This window comes from Aquarana catesbeiana, linkage group LG11 (genome assembly GCF_042186555.1).
Source record: "Aquarana catesbeiana isolate 2022-GZ linkage group LG11, ASM4218655v1, whole genome shotgun sequence".
NCBI lineage: Eukaryota > Metazoa > Chordata > Amphibia > Anura > Ranidae > Aquarana > Aquarana catesbeiana.
Genome location: NC_133334.1, coordinates 203,691,568 through 203,709,409, shown reverse-complemented (window position 1 = coordinate 203,709,409; position 17,842 = coordinate 203,691,568). Strand labels below are relative to the sequence as shown.

At 44.2% G+C, this 17,842-nt stretch overlaps 1 protein-coding gene across 1 annotated transcript in view; it reads left to right on the top strand.

Annotated features, from left to right (window-relative positions):
- Positions 1–17,842, top strand: part of CTSF (cathepsin F) — a 192,531-nt gene that overhangs the window by 55,735 nt on the left and 118,954 nt on the right. Inside the window, exon 7 of the mRNA XM_073605173.1 lies at positions 7,717–7,862. Coding sequence (XP_073461274.1) covers positions 7,717–7,862 — 146 coding nt within the window. The remainder of the gene's footprint in view (positions 1–7,716; positions 7,863–17,842) is intronic.

Genomic DNA, 17,842 nt, shown 5'->3' with positions numbered 1-17,842 from the left:
TAATTTTTCTCCTTCATTGATGTACGCTGATGAGGCGGCAGTGATGGGCACTGATAGGCGACAGTGATGGGCATTGATGGTTGGCAGTGATGGGCACTGATGGGTGGCAGTGATGGGCAGCACTGGCAGGTGGCACTGATTGGTACTACAGGTGGGCATTGATAGGTGGTACTTGTGGGCATTGATAGGTGGCACTTGTGGGCACTGTTAGGTGGCACTGTGGGCACTGTTAGGTGGCACTTTTAGTGGGCACTGATGAGTCAGATGTGCCTCTTCCACTTCGGGACCGATGTCCCTGACATGTCAGCCGGTGATCGGCTTTTTTTCTACTCGCGCTGTCAGCGTGAGTAAAAAAAAAAAACGATTACCGATCTTTTGTTTACATCATGTGATCAGCTGTCATTGGCTGACAGCTGATCACATGGTAAGGGGCCGGGACCGGCCCCTTACTCGGATCGGTGATCAGCCGAGTCTCAGTGACTCTGTGATCACAGCGCGCCCGGCGCAGGGAGCGTGCGCAGGGGAGGCCATCATATCATCTGGAGAACATGCATAGCAGATGCGTGGGTTCGGGATATTGTCACCTTCAAATACAAGATGGATTGTCTTCTCTCCTTAGCACATTCTTTGCTTCTCTTCTGTTTCACAGTCATTGTTTCAGTTTTCTCTCTGAAATGATTTGCAGGGGTTTTATTCCAACTGGTTTGCATTTCCCAAACAGAGGGGGAGAATCACTCCTTTCTGGGCTGGAAGGTTTAATATACAGGAATTTCCTCTCACTGTAACACTCCCTTACTCTATTCAAAATGAAGAAAGAAAAACAATTGTCTATATTTCTACTTTAATCTGTGTCTTGTATATCTACCTGCATATCATGAATTTTAACACCTCTTCACTTCTGTAAGGAAATCAAAAATCAACTTTATTGTTCCAACTCAAACTTGAACATTTATCCAAGTCCTCTCTATCACAAGTTTTGTCCCCTAGTAGAGCTACAATTAAACTTCACTATGGGCAAAGTGCATTACAGAAAGGACTGGAGTGTTTGAGATTGTTCTAGAACAATGTTTGTTTTCTGCATATGATGTGCAACTTCATGATATGTGTGTGGTTTGTTTGAGAGTGAATGTTCCCAGAGATATGAGCACACATGGCTGTGAATAATAATGTGAATACTACTTAACCATAGAAGTGCTAAACCTGTAGTGAAAACCCTGGTTTGGCAGCTCCCACAGACAATCTGAAATGCAGTCAACAGGTGAATTTTAGTGACAAAAAGCTTCTGGAAATGTCAGGTGAATATACAGGGACGGTAACATTCCCCCTTTTCTTAACCACTTGCTTACCGGGCACTTAAACCCCCCTCCTATCCAGACCAATTTTCAGCTTTCGGCGCTGACGCACTTTGAATGACAATTGCGCGGTCATACAACACTGTACCCAAATGAAATTTTTATCATTTTTTCACCACAAATAGAGCTTTCTTTTGGTGGTATTTGATCACCTCTGCGGTTTTTACTTTTTATTAAAAAAATTTTAAAAACTGATTTTTTTTTAAAAAAAAAGTTTATTTTTTTATATTTTGTTTTAAAAAATTTTAAACGGGTAATTTTTCTCCTTCATTGATGTACGCTGATGAGGCGGCAGTGATGGGCATTGATAGGCGGCAGTGATGGGCACTGATGGGTGGCAGTGATGGGCACTGATGGGTGGCAGTGATGGGCAGCACTGGCAGGTGGCACTGATTGGCACTACAGGTGGGCATTGATAGGTGGCACTTGTGGGCACTGATAGGTGGCACTTGTGGGCACTGTTAGGTGGCACTGTGGGCACTGTTAGGTGGCACTGTGGGCACTATTAGGTGGCACTGTGGGCACTATTAGGTGGCACTTTTATTGGGTACTGATGAGGCAGATGTGCCTCTTCCACTTGGGGACCGATGTCCCTCACATCCGATCCGGTGATCGGCTTTTTTTTCTACTCGCGCTGTCAGCGTGAGTAAAAAAAAAAAACGATTACCGATCTTTTGTTTACATCATGTGATCAGCTGTCATTGGCTGACAGCTGATCACATGGTAAGGGGCCGGGACCGGCCCCTTACACAGATCGGTGATCAGCCGAGTCTCAGTGACTCGGTGATCACAACGCGCCCGGCGCGCGCCCTGCAGGGCGCGCGCAGGGAGCGTGCACAGGGGAGGACGTCATATGACGTCCTCCCGGGAATGTAGGTCCGCGCTGTAGCCGTCATTCGGCTATAGCGCGGATGCCAGGTGGTTAAATGGGGTAAATAATCCAAAAAAGAACATTTTTTTCTTTTCACGAACAAACATGCTGAATGTCAGGGAATGTAATATTTACTTAGTGAATGTCCATTAGGTTGTCTTGAAATATAAGGTGAATGTTGACCAAAAAATTTTGAACGAATGTAAGGTAAAAATGATTTTCATATTGTTACATTAGCAACTACTGCGGCACTGACAGTGTGGGGGTTTTTCCCCTACTGAATTTTTACCCTTCTAAAGCTTGTACATTATTTTAACTCACTAAGTTGTCTTAAATAAAAAAAAAAAATAAACATATACTTTTGGGGGTTTGTTTTCATTTAAGAGATATACAATTGCACAGAACCAGACAAAACCTAATTTGCCTTAATGGTCCCTTGTGCTTTGGACAACCTTTACTAAGTAATCTTTATTCTGGGCAATGTATTCCTCAACTCGTGAAAATATTGGTCCCAGCAGGATCATTAAATTTAGTTTATATGCTTGAGTTTTGCAGGTAATGGTGGCAGGTATAGAATGGAAAAAAACTCCTTTTAGAAATAGTCAGGTATGGCCCATTTACAGTTGAGCCTGCAAAAGCATATCTTACCTCTGTTCTCACATTTGACAATTCACTTTATTATTGACTCTATTCTTCATCATAAATATCTTTACCAATATCACCAACATTATTTTCATAATGTTATCAGCACCATGGGACCCTGCCCTGTCCAACCACATCCATTCAGTGTCATAGTATTTGAAAGGCTAAACACCCATATCTGGTTATGTCTGCTTTCCAATGGGGTCCATATGACCAACTGTGAAAGATAGTGTTCATCCATGTAGACCACCTGCCACTCCCTTCTACCACCCCTTTGACATTATTTAAGACATACTGTATGAATATTAGCTATATTGCTAATTTTTCTGTGCATCTTTCATCAGGATATGCCCCTTATTATGAGCCTTGTGTATTCAATGTAGTATTTATGCAAAATCATCATTTTTTTTTTGTACTATTTTAAAGCCACCTCCTTTAGCACTGCTAATAAAAGCTTAAAGAAAGTGCTGAAATACTTAGGGTTAGGGTTAGGCTTTTACATTCCTGGAATTCCTATGGCTTCCGCTATTGGTCACATTTCCTTAGCTGATGGGTGACATTTAGGGACCTATCAGCCATTCAAAGTTAGAGGGAATTGAGAACACAGATAAGTATTTCAGCACTCTTTGCTTTTGTTAGCAGTGCAGTCAATAAAAATACTAAAACTGCATTTTTGTCAATTTCTCTGCTTATTATAAATACACAGTCAGAGCATTTTTTAAAATCAAAGTACCAAATGAAGGCAGTTGGGTTAATAAGTAAAACTGTCACATACGTGAACTTCACAATTTGGTCTAGTCAGGAAAGATGCATCCGGTTATGAAATGGTTAAATTAAAAATATGCACATAAGTGCCGCTATAGAGAGTGCTTGGATTCTTACTTGGCTCTTGAATCCCTGGAATTCTTCTGCCTTCAGAATAGGTCAGACCAAATTGCGAAGATTGGTATGTCCCATTTTACTAAATAACTTTTTAACTGCTTTGTATGAAACAATCATTTTCACATCGACTTCTTCTTCTACATAAAAGTGACAGTTTTCATGTTCTTAAGAATTACAAGACCAATGATCAATTTTCCAGGCAGTTTTGGTTTTTCTTAGCATTCTAAATGTTTAATTATATTATTGTGCATTACTCTTTGTGCTCTTTTTCCCAATTTTAGGAAAACACCACAATCCACAGAGCATTTGCATCTGTATGTTGTGGTTCACTGAACTTTAAGTCCTCATGCACACGGACGTTTTTACAGCTGCTTTTTTGAGCTTTTTTTGCAGCTTAAAAAGGCCTGTCTATGTTAGTCTATGGCTTCATGCCCACCTAGGCGTTTTTGAGCTGCAAGTGGCATAGGCGTTTTTAAGCTGTAAAAAAAACCCAGGACCAGTGGGTTCTGAGAGACGTTTTTCAGCTGTAAAAACGCTCTAACGCTGTAAAACGCTCAAAAACGTCATTCACCAACGTTTTTTAACGTTTTTGTTCCATTGAAAAAAAAAAAAAAAAATTTGAAAAAAAAAAAACCGCTAAAAAACGTTCAAAAACGCTAAAAACGCTATTGCAAAAACGCTGAAAAAAGCTGAAAAAAGTTTTAAAAAATCACTGCAAAGATACTGGCGTTTTCATAACGTTATTTTAACAGCCTGTGTGCATGAGGGCTTAAATCAGACAAATGTGTGTTTTAAAATGCCTTTTTTCTGTATACTCTAGAAGCTCATTCACACTACAGTGCATAGGCATTAGACATGCACTACAATGTGGTGGGTTTTTTTGTTTTTTATTACACATTGCTTTTTCATTTGCCTGACACACAGCATGCTGTGCTGTATTGTACCACGTAGTGCTGTGTGACAAGCAAATATCAATACAGTGTGTTGGTATGAAATGGAGCAATTAAAAACCAAGGCTATTTGCCTTGCCTTTGTTGGGACTGTATGAGCAACACAGCCCTATACAAGTGAAGTGCATAGACCCTAAGCTTTATATTCCCCATTCTATTCTGCTGCATTCTGTACACAGTACTGTACATTGGCTAACCTACACCACACCATTCTGTATGCTGTGTTGTACATTCCCTACTCCACACTGCCTTTTTCTGTATGCTGTGCTTAGAGATGTAAAATTTCCTGGAAATTTTGAAGCTGGAAAAAAAAAAAACATTTTTTTTTCCGTTTTTTGGGGGAAAAACTGACATTTTTGGAAAAATTGAAAAAAAATGCTAGCACTTTTTTGTCTTTTTAAGATTGAAAGTCATTCTGTTACTTTAGGAGCATAAAATATGACTATGGACAATTTGACTTGGCATAAAATTATCACAACTAGCATATTAAAAATATAATGTAGCCAAACAATTATCACAAACAGAATTTACTTTTTTTATAACATTTATTTGTAACAAAGGGAGCAACAATCTCCTGAACTGCTTACTAGTTTATGTGGAACAGCCAAAAAGCCTCCACAAAACAATTTTCAAAACCAAAAGTAACAATTTTGTATATTTCCTCTCCACAGTATTAAATAAAAATAAAAACCCCATTCTCATAAAAAGAATTGAAGATGGGGGAAGTGTTAAGAAGAGAGTGGGACTAAGTTTCAATGAACATTTAATCAAAATAATTTTCTGAGCTGAATTTTCAGTATCCGTCTCTGCTTCTGCAGCTACTCTTTTTTGGCCGTCATAACAATTAGGAACTTCTAAAAACTTAAGGTTTGACCGGACCGGTTCTTGTTACAATAGCAGCACAGCACCTCCTAAAGGAAGAAATGCATACTGTTCTTGCATTGGAGAGTCCAGTTTGTTACCTAGGACTAGCTTGTCCTCACTCAGTGCACAGAAATTTAGAATAATCTGATATCATATATTTTTTTAGAAATGATTTGGAAAATATTTGAATACCCTGTCTTAAAATATTTTATTCATCATGTTAAAATAAAATATTCTACAATTTTTTTTTTTTTCTTTCTTCAATTTTTCCAATTTTTTGGAAAAAAACAAAAAAGCCTTCAGGAAAAAAAAACGTTTTTTTTCCGAATTTTTCTGTTTTTTTCTGGGCCTTCACATCTCTAGCTGTGCTGCACATTTCCTATTCTGTATTACCTCATGTATGCTGTGCTGTACATTCCCTACTCCCCTATTCCACACTACCCCATTCTGTTTGCTGTTCTGTACATCTCTATTCCACACCACTTCATTCTTTACACTGCACTGTTCATTCCTTAACATTGCCCAATTCTGTATATTGTGCTGTACATACCCTATTTCACACTGCCCCCTTCTGTACACTGTACTGTACTTTACTTATTCCAAACCACTACATTTTGTACTTTCTCCATTCCACACCTCCCAGTTCGGTACAATGCACTGTACATTCTCTGTTTTTAAATCTACCCATTCTCTATGTTGTGCTGTACATTTCTTATATCGTCTGTGTAGTACCCTCTACCATAGGTAGGTGCTAAAAGTATAGTGTTGTAGGTTCTATCAGTAAAGGTAAATTTAAGCAGGCCTATGCTGCAGCCTAGGCCTGTTTGTTTTTGATCTGGGGGCAGGGAGTAGTTAGTGTAGCAGTGGGTGTGACCACCTGTACTTTAGTTCTGAGGCGCCTCCCCTGCTTCCAGGGAGAATTTTCTGGAAGAGGGGCAGGGCCTAGAACTGGAGTGGCAGGCAGCTCATGTGAGGAGCCCTGACCAATCCCGAACTGTAATTGGCAGGGGGCAGGCCTCCCATATAAGCTGAGGTAACAGGCCACTGGGAGGAGTTGTCGGCCGGGAGAAGTGGAGAATGGAGTACTGAACAGCAGCAGGATCTGGGGGGGGGTGCATCGATCGTGGGAGGAGACCCGGGAGAGCTGTGAGGGAGCTTCACCATTACACGGTCATGGGTGAAGTCCTCATCTTTACACAGTCATTGATGAGGAGTTCCTAGAGTAGCGGGGCAGGAGAAGCTGTCGGAACGTACTGTCCAGTTAAGTTCTCCATCATGGACTCGGGGCAGAGAAAGTGTACCACAGTGAAGTGCTGGATGTGGAGACATGCCAGGAAGCCTGGGAGGGAACTTCATCCTTACACGGTCATGGATGAAGTCCTCCTCTTTACATGGTCATTGATGAGGAGACCTGGAACAGAGGAGAGAGTGCGGGGAATAGTGTCAAATCGATGCGGCCCGAGGGCGCAGGATTTGCAGGCTGGACTAGCTGGGAACAGTAGTCCACCGTTCAGCACATGCTACTAAACTACTAGGCCTCTGGAGAGAGGTACTGCAGACCTCTGGCCTAGTAGCAGCAACCAATCCGAGTCAGCATTAGAGACTATTCAGAGTGGGTTCTTTTGCAAATAGAAGAGGATTTGACAAGAAATATAATGTGCTACAGAATAAGATTGTGCAGGAGGGAGGGTTTCCTGGGAGCAATAGTCTGCAGGAGTTATGCAGGGGGAGGAGCAATAATCTGCATGGTGATGCAGGGAAGAGATTGTAGATGTTATACATGTGCATCATTTCTTCGAAGCTCAAACGAAGTTCTAATTTATAAATATGATGGCAAAGTAATTGATCTATGGGCATCCCATATTTATCCTTTCCCCCAACCAAGTTATATCCCCCCAATAAACAAAAACCAAAACAAAGCAAAAGACTTTTCATTGTTACAAGTGTGACGTATGGATGTCTGGCAGCAGGGTGAATTTGCGTGGATGTTAGTAACTAGTGACAACACACTGCTACATCTGCAAGTAGGTTGGGCCTTCGGCGAAAGGGCCAGTTAATTGTGTGTGTACCCCCAGGCTAAAAGTTCCTAGTCATCCTGCTGAATTCAGGCATACCTTCCTTTTTATAATGATTTGTTTTGATTTGAACCTTACAGAAGAAGAATTCCGAACTCTGTACTTGAATCCTTTACTCTCAAGCCAAGGACATCGGATCATTAAGAAGGCTGTGATTCCAAAAGACCCTCCTCCTGCTCAGTGGGACTGGAGAGATCATGGTGCTGTAACTGAGGTCAAGAACCAGGTAAGGAACTGGCAAAGATATATACTAAAGCTTTTTACAAAAAAAAAACCAAGATCAAGGACATTGGTAAAGTTGATCTAGGGAATATCCGATTTCCTCTTGGTGGATCAGGAAGGAATTTTTTTCCCCTCCTGGAAAAAATTGGATCGTGTTTTATTGGTTTTTTATTTGCCTTCCTCTGGATCGACTGTAGGTATAGGATTGTGTTAATGGAGGTGTATGTGTTTGTTTTTTTGTTTTTTTTGTTTTTTTAATGTAACTATGCATGTCACTGCTGTCACAAGAGTTAGTTACTAGTATCGCGGATAAAATCAACCTACAACTAAGTTGTGGGCGTGTCCGGAATGGTGCTGGGAGCAGACGTGTTTGTCTGAGCTCCCTGAGACCGGCGCTGCAATCCAGCATTTATAGGGTACAGTCCCACAAAAAAATACCCTCCTGTGCCCCTCCAGCATCGGCAGCCTCTCCAGGTATGCACAAGAGGAAATCCCAGCCGAAATCCCGGAAAAAGGCCGCAAAACCAGACATCGCGGACAAGGCCGCACCCGCAGTCTCGCCTAAAAATCCTGCCCGGATGGAGAACCAGGCCGAAGACCCTGAACGGCTGCCTGCTACTGCGGCCGATTTGGAAGCGGTCATACAGGCCATAACCACCCTCACTGATAAAATTGATCACATACAGGCCAATGTGGAGTTTATAAGAAAGGACTAACCTACGTGTCTTGGGGCTCCCTGAGGGTGCAGACCCCACTGCCTTTGCTGAACGCCTATTGCAGCAATTACTCCCCTCAGCACAGTTTTCCCCATTTTTCACAGTTGAGAGGGCCCATTCTATACCCCCCTCTAGGGGGCCCCAGGGAGCACCACCCCGCACTTTTATTTTCAAGATGCTTCACCCAGAAACAGTGTAAATCATATGACGCAGTAAGAGCCAGGCTCCGCTTCAAACATATCAAGTATATTATGTTGTTCCTGGCCAGACTGAGGGTGGAGGACAGAGAAGCCATACGTTTTTTTTTAACATCCCTAGAGGAGGCTTCCATGTAGATCGACACTCTACCATGCAAATGAGTAAACATGGCTGCTGGCTCAAGCAGGCCGATTTCTCTTGTTGCCTTATGAACGTGCCTTCTTTGTATGAACTGGCCTGGCTCTGCCTCCTGGGTCCTGCCAGTTTCCACGTGCCACCATGTTCCTTATTGCACGACCCCTGGAGACCAGGAGATCATACTCCGCACTATCCCCTGAGGTCTCACTGATGGATGTATACCTACGTGACTGCATCCTGTTTCTTCCCCCCCCCCCCCTTATCCTGAGGCCTAGACCTTTGAGCTTTAAGGAGCAAGCATCATTATAGTTTGTACCCCCGCTGCTGGGAGACTCCACCCATATCCTTTGATCCGGTCCCCGGCGGAGGACTTGATACGTGTCATCTAACTGCTGGACTGTGATGCCGTTCCGCACACGTTTCCCCATTACAGTCGCGTTCGCCTTTGGTTCAAGTTGGGATCCTAAGCCTCCCCAAAGTTGGGGGCGGGGGGGTTGGTTGGGACTGTTTGGTTACGTTTTATCTCATTATATTCTTACAAGCGATGTTTTAATATGCGACATAGGATGTTTGGGTTGTCATATCCTGATATGTGTGATGGTCCAGGTTCGGCTCCTGGGCCTCATAGTTGTATCCCAGCTTGATCTAACGCCACAGGGTGAATATGGCTGAGTGCAATATAATCTCTTGGAACACTAGAGGCCTATATTCCTCTGTGAAGAGATCACTGGTGTTTCAGTTCCTTAATACCTATCATCCCCAAATATGCATTCTACAAGAGACCCATCTAACAGGCAGCAAACTTTTAAGCCTTAGAAGACCCTGGGTGGGTCACCAGTATCATTCCACCTATACCAATTACCCCAGGGGGGTTAGCATGTTAGTTCACAAATCCCTACCCTTCAGGTTGCTGGCACTGGAGCTGGACCCGGACGGGAGATATGTCATACTACATGCTGTGATAGACAGGCTGGAGCTGGTGGTGATGGGTCTTTATCTGCCCCCCCGGCCTCCATGAGACTACTCAACCAGCTAATATCCAAGATTGCTATATTTGCTACGGATAATGTGGTGATAATGGGCGATTTTAATTTGGTCCTGGACCCTATATTGGACAGACTTTCCGGCGGAGTGGGACTGCATTTGGACCTGCTCTTGTGGGCGGATGCCTCCAACTTAACTGTTTGTGGAGGTGGCGCTATCCTCACCAGCGGGCCTACACGTGTCACTCAGCCTCATACAAAACGTTATCCCGCATCTCCATCCTCCCCCGGGGAATATGGACTACGCTTCCTTGGCGCTGAAGCTGAGCGTGTCCACGACACCCAGGCAGAGTCTATGGAGATTATCCAGATTCTGGCTTTCTGACTCCAGGATCTCTGAACCATACCGCTCTGAGATGATACAATACTGGCGGTACCTTGACCATTGTATACCCTTGACCACATCCTGGGATGCGTTCAAGGCCTTCCCTAGGGGCAGTCTGCAGACATATCCGTAAAATCCAAAAAGACACCAGGTAGTATATACAGAGGGCTGAGACAAAGGTGACTGCACTTGAGTCAGAATACTCCACTACCAGAGATCCTAGGGTATATTCTCATTTTCAGGCCACATTATGGGATGTCCTCCTACTCCGAACATTCGCTACTAAAACCAAATTTTTACATCAATCCCAACGCATATTTGAGCACGGGGAAAAGACGGGTAGCATGCTGGCATGGCTGGCGAGAGAGAGTTCCTCCCCTGTGACTATATCAGCTATAGCTGACTCTGATGGGACACTGTTGACGAACCCTACTGCCAATAATGATCAATTTGCATCATTCTATTGTGGAGGAACTGCTCCCCTCATTTAAACTCATGCTACAAAAGGCCGCAGATCAATCCGGATTTATTCCGGGAAGGGGGACTGATATTAATATTCGGCAGCTCCTTACACATCTCTCTAGGGCGGATGGGGACGGTCTGGAGGTGGTGGCCTTAGACGCAGAGAAAGCGTTTGACTTGGTGGAGTGGTGCTACCTCTGGGCCATCCTCCTCAAATTCGGGTTTGGTCCATGCTTTATTAGATGGGTACAAATGCTTTACCACAATCCCACGGCCCGTATTCGCATGAATAACTCATTGTCACCTCCATTCCCCCTGACAAGAGGCACCAGGCTGGGTTGTACGCTCTCCCCCGGCCTGTTTGCATTAGCCATGGAACCCATGGCGGCCTGTATTAGAGCAGCCCCCTTGGTTGAAGGAATCTGGGTGGGGGTGATCACGGACAAGATATCCTTATATGCTGACGATGACCTCCTATTCCTCAAAGATATCTCCTCCCTCCCACCGGCCCTCCATATTGTGGATGTATTCGGTTCATTTTCCGGCATTTGGGTTAACTGGGGAAAGTCACTTCTCTTCTCACTTCACGTGTCGGGACATCACCCACCAACGTGTACCCCCACTGGACTTCAGAGTTTATATACCTAGGAGTGTTGATCAAAGCCCCTCTATCCTCATACATAGAACTAAACCTCATGCCTCTGCTAAAGACCTTTTCACAAAAATGCATGGCCTGGAGATCTCTCCCCCTTTCACCAGTTGGCAGGGTAAACCTGGTTAAAATGATCTACCTACCTAAATTCCTATACTTTTTTCACAACTCCCCGCTAGTCCCTCCAGCCTAATTTTTTGCCAAACTGAAAGGTATCGTATCCTCCTTTGTGTGGAACGGCAGACCCCCACGTTTAGCCATCTCCACTTTACAAGTGGTTTAGCCATCTCCACTTTACAAGTTCTGGTAACAGTCAGATGGTGGTTCTTCCAGCCCAAAGACAACCCAGCGGTAACCCTCGAAGCGGCGATTATGTGATCGTACTCCTCCCTCAGCAATCTAGTTTAGGGTTAACTTAGGCTTAGAGTTAACTGGGGAAAGTCACTTCTCTTCTTGATCCACGTATCGGGACATCACCCACCAACGTGTACCCCCTTAAACTGGACTTCAGAGTTTAAATACCTAGGAGTGTTGATCAAAGCCCCTCTATCCTCATACATAGAACTAAACCTCATGCCTCTGCTAAAGACCTTTTCACAAAAATGCATGGCCTGGAGATCTCTCCCCCTTTCACCAGTGGGCAGGGTAAACCTGGTTAAAATGATCTACCTACCTAAATTCCTATACTTTTTTCACAACTCCCCGCTAGTCCCTCCAGCCTAATTTTTTGCCAAACTGAAAGGTATCGTATCCTCCTTTGTGTGGAAAGGCAGACCCCCACGTTTAGCCATCTCCACTTTACAACTCCGTCACCCAGGGAGGCCTATCCCTACCGGACTTTCAGGTGTATTTCTGGGTGGCGGTTCTGGTAACAGTCAGATGGTGGTTCTTCCAGCCCAAAGACAACCCAGCGGTAACCCTCGAAGCGGCGATTATGTGATCGTACTCCTCCCTCAGCAATCTAGTGTTCAGAGGCCCGAGATCTCACCCCGGCCTTACAGAACCTATGCGTACAACAATTTCGGTGTGGCGCAGAGTTGGTATATGGAATAGCTCCCCCGGGACATACTCCTCCCACCTCCCCCTCTGGGTCAATCCCAACCTCCCACACCTGAACAAAGTCCCGACCCCTCAGATCTGGGCAAAGAAGGGGATAGTGAACCTTAAACATATAGTTACTGGCAGCAAACTGCGAGCGTTCCCTGACCTCAGAGATGCATATCAGCTACCAGGCTGGATGCTATTTAGATATTACCAACTGCGTCATGCATACAGTAAACAATTCCCATCTTCCATTATCCTCGAGTCGGACTCCATGGAGGGACTACTCACTGCCAAGGTTATAGATAAACCCCTGTCCTTCCTGTACCTTCATTTGTCCATAGCGCCCACAAAAAAACTGGAGAAGACCCTAACCAAATGGAGAGGGGACATCCCTAACAGAGGAGGAATGAGAAGCTTGCCTATCCTCCTTCGTGACAAACATGATCTCAGCCAAGGACCATTTCCTACAGGTTCAGTTCCTCCACAGAGCCCACTTCACCCCCAAATGACTTATGCCCCGTACACACGGTCGGATTTTCCGATGGAAAATGTCCGATCGGAGCGTGTTGTCGGAAATTCCGACCGTGTGTGGGCTCCATCACACATTTTCCATCGGATTTTCCGACACAAAGTTGGAGAGCAGGAGATAAAATTTTCCGACAACAAAATCCGTTGTCGGAAATTCCGATCGTGTGTACACAAATCCGATGGACAAAGTGCCACGCATGCTCAGAATAAATAAAGAGATGAAAGCTATTGGCCACTGCCCCGTTTATAGTCCCGACGTACGTGTTTTACGTCACCGCGTTCAGAACGATCGGATTTTCCGACAACTTTGTGTGACCGTGTGTATGCAAGACAAGTTTGAGCCAACATCCGTCAGAAAAAATCCTAGGATTTTGTTGTCGGAATGTCCGAACAAAGTCCGACCGTGTGTACGGGGCATAACACTTATGAATCCGGCGACCCCAGTAACCTGTCCTAGGTGTGACCTGCAGGCTGCCTCCTTTCTTCACATGGTCTGGTCCTGCCCACGCTTGGTAGACTATTGGGCAGGGATCATGGATAGCCTCAGCAGTGTCACATCCCTGGACCTGGGATCTGACCCTAGGTTGATGCTGCTCAATATCTTTGACACCGGTGTTTGGGGCAAGTATACTAGACTGTTCCTGGGCTATGCCACATTCTATGCCTGAAAAGAGATATTCCTTCATTGGGAGGACGCCGCACCGCCGACTGTGTCTTCATGGCGTATGGCCATGAATTCAGTATTACCACTATATAAAATCACGTATATCAATCGAAACTGCCCTGCCAAATTCGATAAAATATGGTCAGGCTGGATAGATGGCTGGGGGGCGGAGTTCTTGGACGATGCGCAGGATGTTATAGCTGCAAATCCACCACAACAATAAATCACGAGATCTGATTTCCTGTGGGTTGATGACCTGTTATGATGTGTAAATTACCCACTTGCACGTGACTCAGCTGTTATACCGGAGGAGCGGGAGGGGACATCGCCCCTCCCGCCGCTCTTACCGGGCCTCCCGTTCACCAATCGGCTGCCTCCGGCGGCTGGGGGCGGGCTGGAACGAAGCCGTGGACGGCTTTATTCCAGCCTTCTAATCGTAAACACGGAAGCGACGTAATGACGTCAATTCCCGTTTACTCGGCTGCCAATGGCGCCGGTTTAAAAAAAAATACACAGTATTCAGAATTTTTCGGCGATCTGAATACTTTGAAGTGCAAAAGAGGGATCGGGGGTCTTTTAGACCCCCGATCCCTCCATAAAGAGTACCTGTCACCACCTATTACTGTCACAAGGGATGTTTACATTCCTTGTGACAGCAATAAAAGTCATAAAAAATTTTTTTTTTTAAACACAATTTATAAATATATAATTAAATAAAATAAGAAAAAAACATTTTTTTAAAGCGCCCCGTCCCCGCCATCTCGCGCAGCAAAGAAAACGCATACAGAAGTCGCGCCCGCATATGTAAACGGTGTTCAAATCACACATGTGAGGTATCGCCGCGATCGTCAGAGCGAGAGCAATAATTCTAGTACTAGACCTCCTCTGTAACTCTAACCTGGTAACCATAAAAAAAATGTAAAGCGTCGCCTATGGAAATTCTTAGGTACCGTAGTTTGTTGCCATTCAACGAGTGCGTGCAATTATAAAGCATGACATGTTTGGTATCTATTTACTCGGCGTAACATCATCTTTCACATCATACAAAAAAATTGGGGTAACTTTACTATTTGGATTTTTAAAAATTCATGAAAGTGTCACTTTTCCCAAAAAATTATTGATATAAAATATTGCAACACTCTCCATTTTATTCTCTAGATTCTCTGCTAAAAATATATATAGTAATGTTTGGGGGTTCTAAGTAATTTTCTAGCAAAAAATACGGATTTTAACTTGTAAACGCCACATTTCAAAAATAGGCTTAGTCATGAAAGGGTTAAACAGTATAGGCACTTATGTCTAGTGTTTTACATAGCTATACCTGAAGAAGGGGCCAGCATGACGTAGTTTAGCAGAAGTTAATTTTCAGACTTATGTTCCACTTTAACAGGTGTAGAATCTATAAACATACCATGCACTACCACAGTAGGCTAGCTGGACTTCCTATTTATTGTCTTCTTAAATACTAGAAAGTCTCTGAATTAGCTTCTATCCACCTGTTATTGTTACCAGCTAAGGCTCATTGTGGACTTCTCTACAAACAGAACTCTTAACTCCCTACTAATTCCCAGGGCTGCTTTGGTCCATGACCTTCCTCCTCCCAGAGGATGCAGACTGATCCTCCACCTTTCACCACTTCTTTATCACTGGAGGAACATTTAATAAAAATTCCAATCGACCCCAACAACTTTAACTAGCCTCCTATCTACCTGAGACTTTTGTCCCTGTATGGGTAGATATGATTTCTGATGGAGGATTAAAGAGCTGCTTGACAGCATTCCACCACTACTCAGAGGGAAGTAGAAACATCATGCCCCATTCACAATTTTATTCTAAGTTTAACCCATTCTGCCCCTAAATTTTAAAGCATATTACAAGTGTTACATGTCTCCATGTCATGCAAAACACATAATTAAGGTAATACAATCTTCATCTTTCAATGTTATATGTTAGCACGATCCTCTGAAAAATTACGTCAATTCATATATTCAGCAGGTAAAATAAGTATTGAACATGTCAGCATTTTTCTAGGTAAATATATTTCTAAAGGTGCTATTGATGTGAAATATTCACCACATGTCAGTAACAACCCATGCAATCCATACATACAAAGAAACCAAAACAAATAAGTTCAGAAATTAAGTTATGTGTAATAAAATGGAATGACACAGGGGAAAAGTATTGAACACATGAAGAAAGGGACATGCTAAGGCCCCTTTCACACATGCGGACAGTATGTCCGTATTTCATCCATCCGTTTTCGGATGAAATACGGACATACATGCATCCCTATGGGATAGCGGGTGTCAGCGGATGTACATCCGCTAACACCCGATGTTGTCCGGCTCCGCTCTCGTCCGATTCTGCGGACGGAAGAAAATCCTATTTTTCTATCCGTCTGCAGAGCGGATCGGAGGAACACGGACAGACGGTCCGTGTTCCTCCAATCCCCCATAGGGGAGAGCGGAGATCTGACAGGGCGGTCCCTGCACAGTGTGCGGGTCCCTCCCTGTCATCTGCCTGCTCAGCTGGGGAAAACGGAGCGATCCCCGCTGAGCAGCGGATAAACAGGGGGCGGATCAACACGGATCCGTCCCGTGTGAAAAGGGCCTTAAAGGTATTGAAAGCCAAGACATCAGCTGAAATCTATCAGTAATTAGAAAGCAATCCTGCCCCTTGTCAGTGCAAATTAATATCAGCTAGTTCAGTCTCAATTGATGGCCTATAAAAAGGTGTCTCGTTACCAAGGTGTCACACAAGAAACATCTCATGATGGGTAAAAGCAAAGAGCTCCTTTAACCACTTGCTTACAGGGCACTTAAACCCCCCTCCTATCCAGACCAATTTTCAGCTTTCAGCACTGACGCACTTTGAATGACAATTGCGCGGTCATACAACACTGTATCCAAATGAAATTTTTATAATTCTTTCCCCACAAATAGAGCTTTCTTTTGGTGGTATTTGATCACCTCTGCGGTTTTTATTTTTTGTCAAAAAAAATGTAAAAAAAACTGAATTAAAAAAAAAAAAAAAATTTTTTTTTATATTTTGTTATAAAAAAATTAAAAAAGGTAACTTTTCTCTTTCATTGATGTACGCTGATGAGGCGGCACTGATGGGCACTGATAGGCGGCAGTGATGGGCACTGATGGGTGGCAGTGATGGGCACTGATGGGTGGCAATAATGGGCACTGATGGGTGGCAATAATGGGCACTGATCTGTTACACTGATAGGCAGCACTGCTAGGTGGCACTGATTGGCACTACTGGTGGGCATTGATAGCTGGCACTTGTGGGCACTGTTAGGTGGCACTTTGGGCACTATTAGGTGGCACTGTGGGCACTGTTAGGTGGCACTGTTAACTGGCAAAGATGAGGCGGATGTGCCTCTTCCACTTCGGGACCTTTGTCCCTCTCATCTGAGCCGGTGACCGGCTTTTTTTTCTACTCACGCTATCAGCATGAGTAGAAAAGAAAAACGATTACCGATCTTTTGTTTACATCATGTGATCAGCTGTCATTGGCTGACAGCTGATCACATGGTAAGGGGCCAGGACCGTCCTCTTACTCGGACCGGTGATCAGCCGAGTCTCAGTGACTCGGTGATCACAGCGCGCTCGGCGCGTGCCCTTCAGGGCGCGCAGAGCACATGCACAGGGGAGGCCGTCATATGACGGCCTCCCGGGAATTCAGGTCCGCGCTGTGGCCGTCATTCGGCCATAGCGCGGATGGCAGGTGGTTAAGAACTTTGCAACCTTATTGTTGAAAAACATACTGATGGCATTGGTTACAGAAGGATTTCCAAACTTCTGAATGGTCCAGTGAGCACTGTTGGGGGCCACAATACGGAAGTGGAAAGAACCTCATTTCAGCATAAACCAGCCACGACTAGGTGCTCCTCACAAGATTTTTGACAGAGGAGTGAAAAGAATTATCAGAAGAGTTCTCCAAGAGCCAAGGACCACTTGTGCAGAGCTTTAGAAAGACCTGAAATTGACAGGTACAATTGTTTTAAAGAAAACAATAACTAATGCACTCGACCACCATGGCCTGTATGCACGCTCACCACGCAAGACTCCATTGCTGAAGAAAAAGCATGTTGAAGCTTGTTTAAAGTTTGCTTCACAACGGCGACGTGGCTTGAAGCTGCATGCGATAAGATGTGTCTGAGCTGAGCTCCGCCGGCGGTATACGTTTTACTTAATCCTGACCTC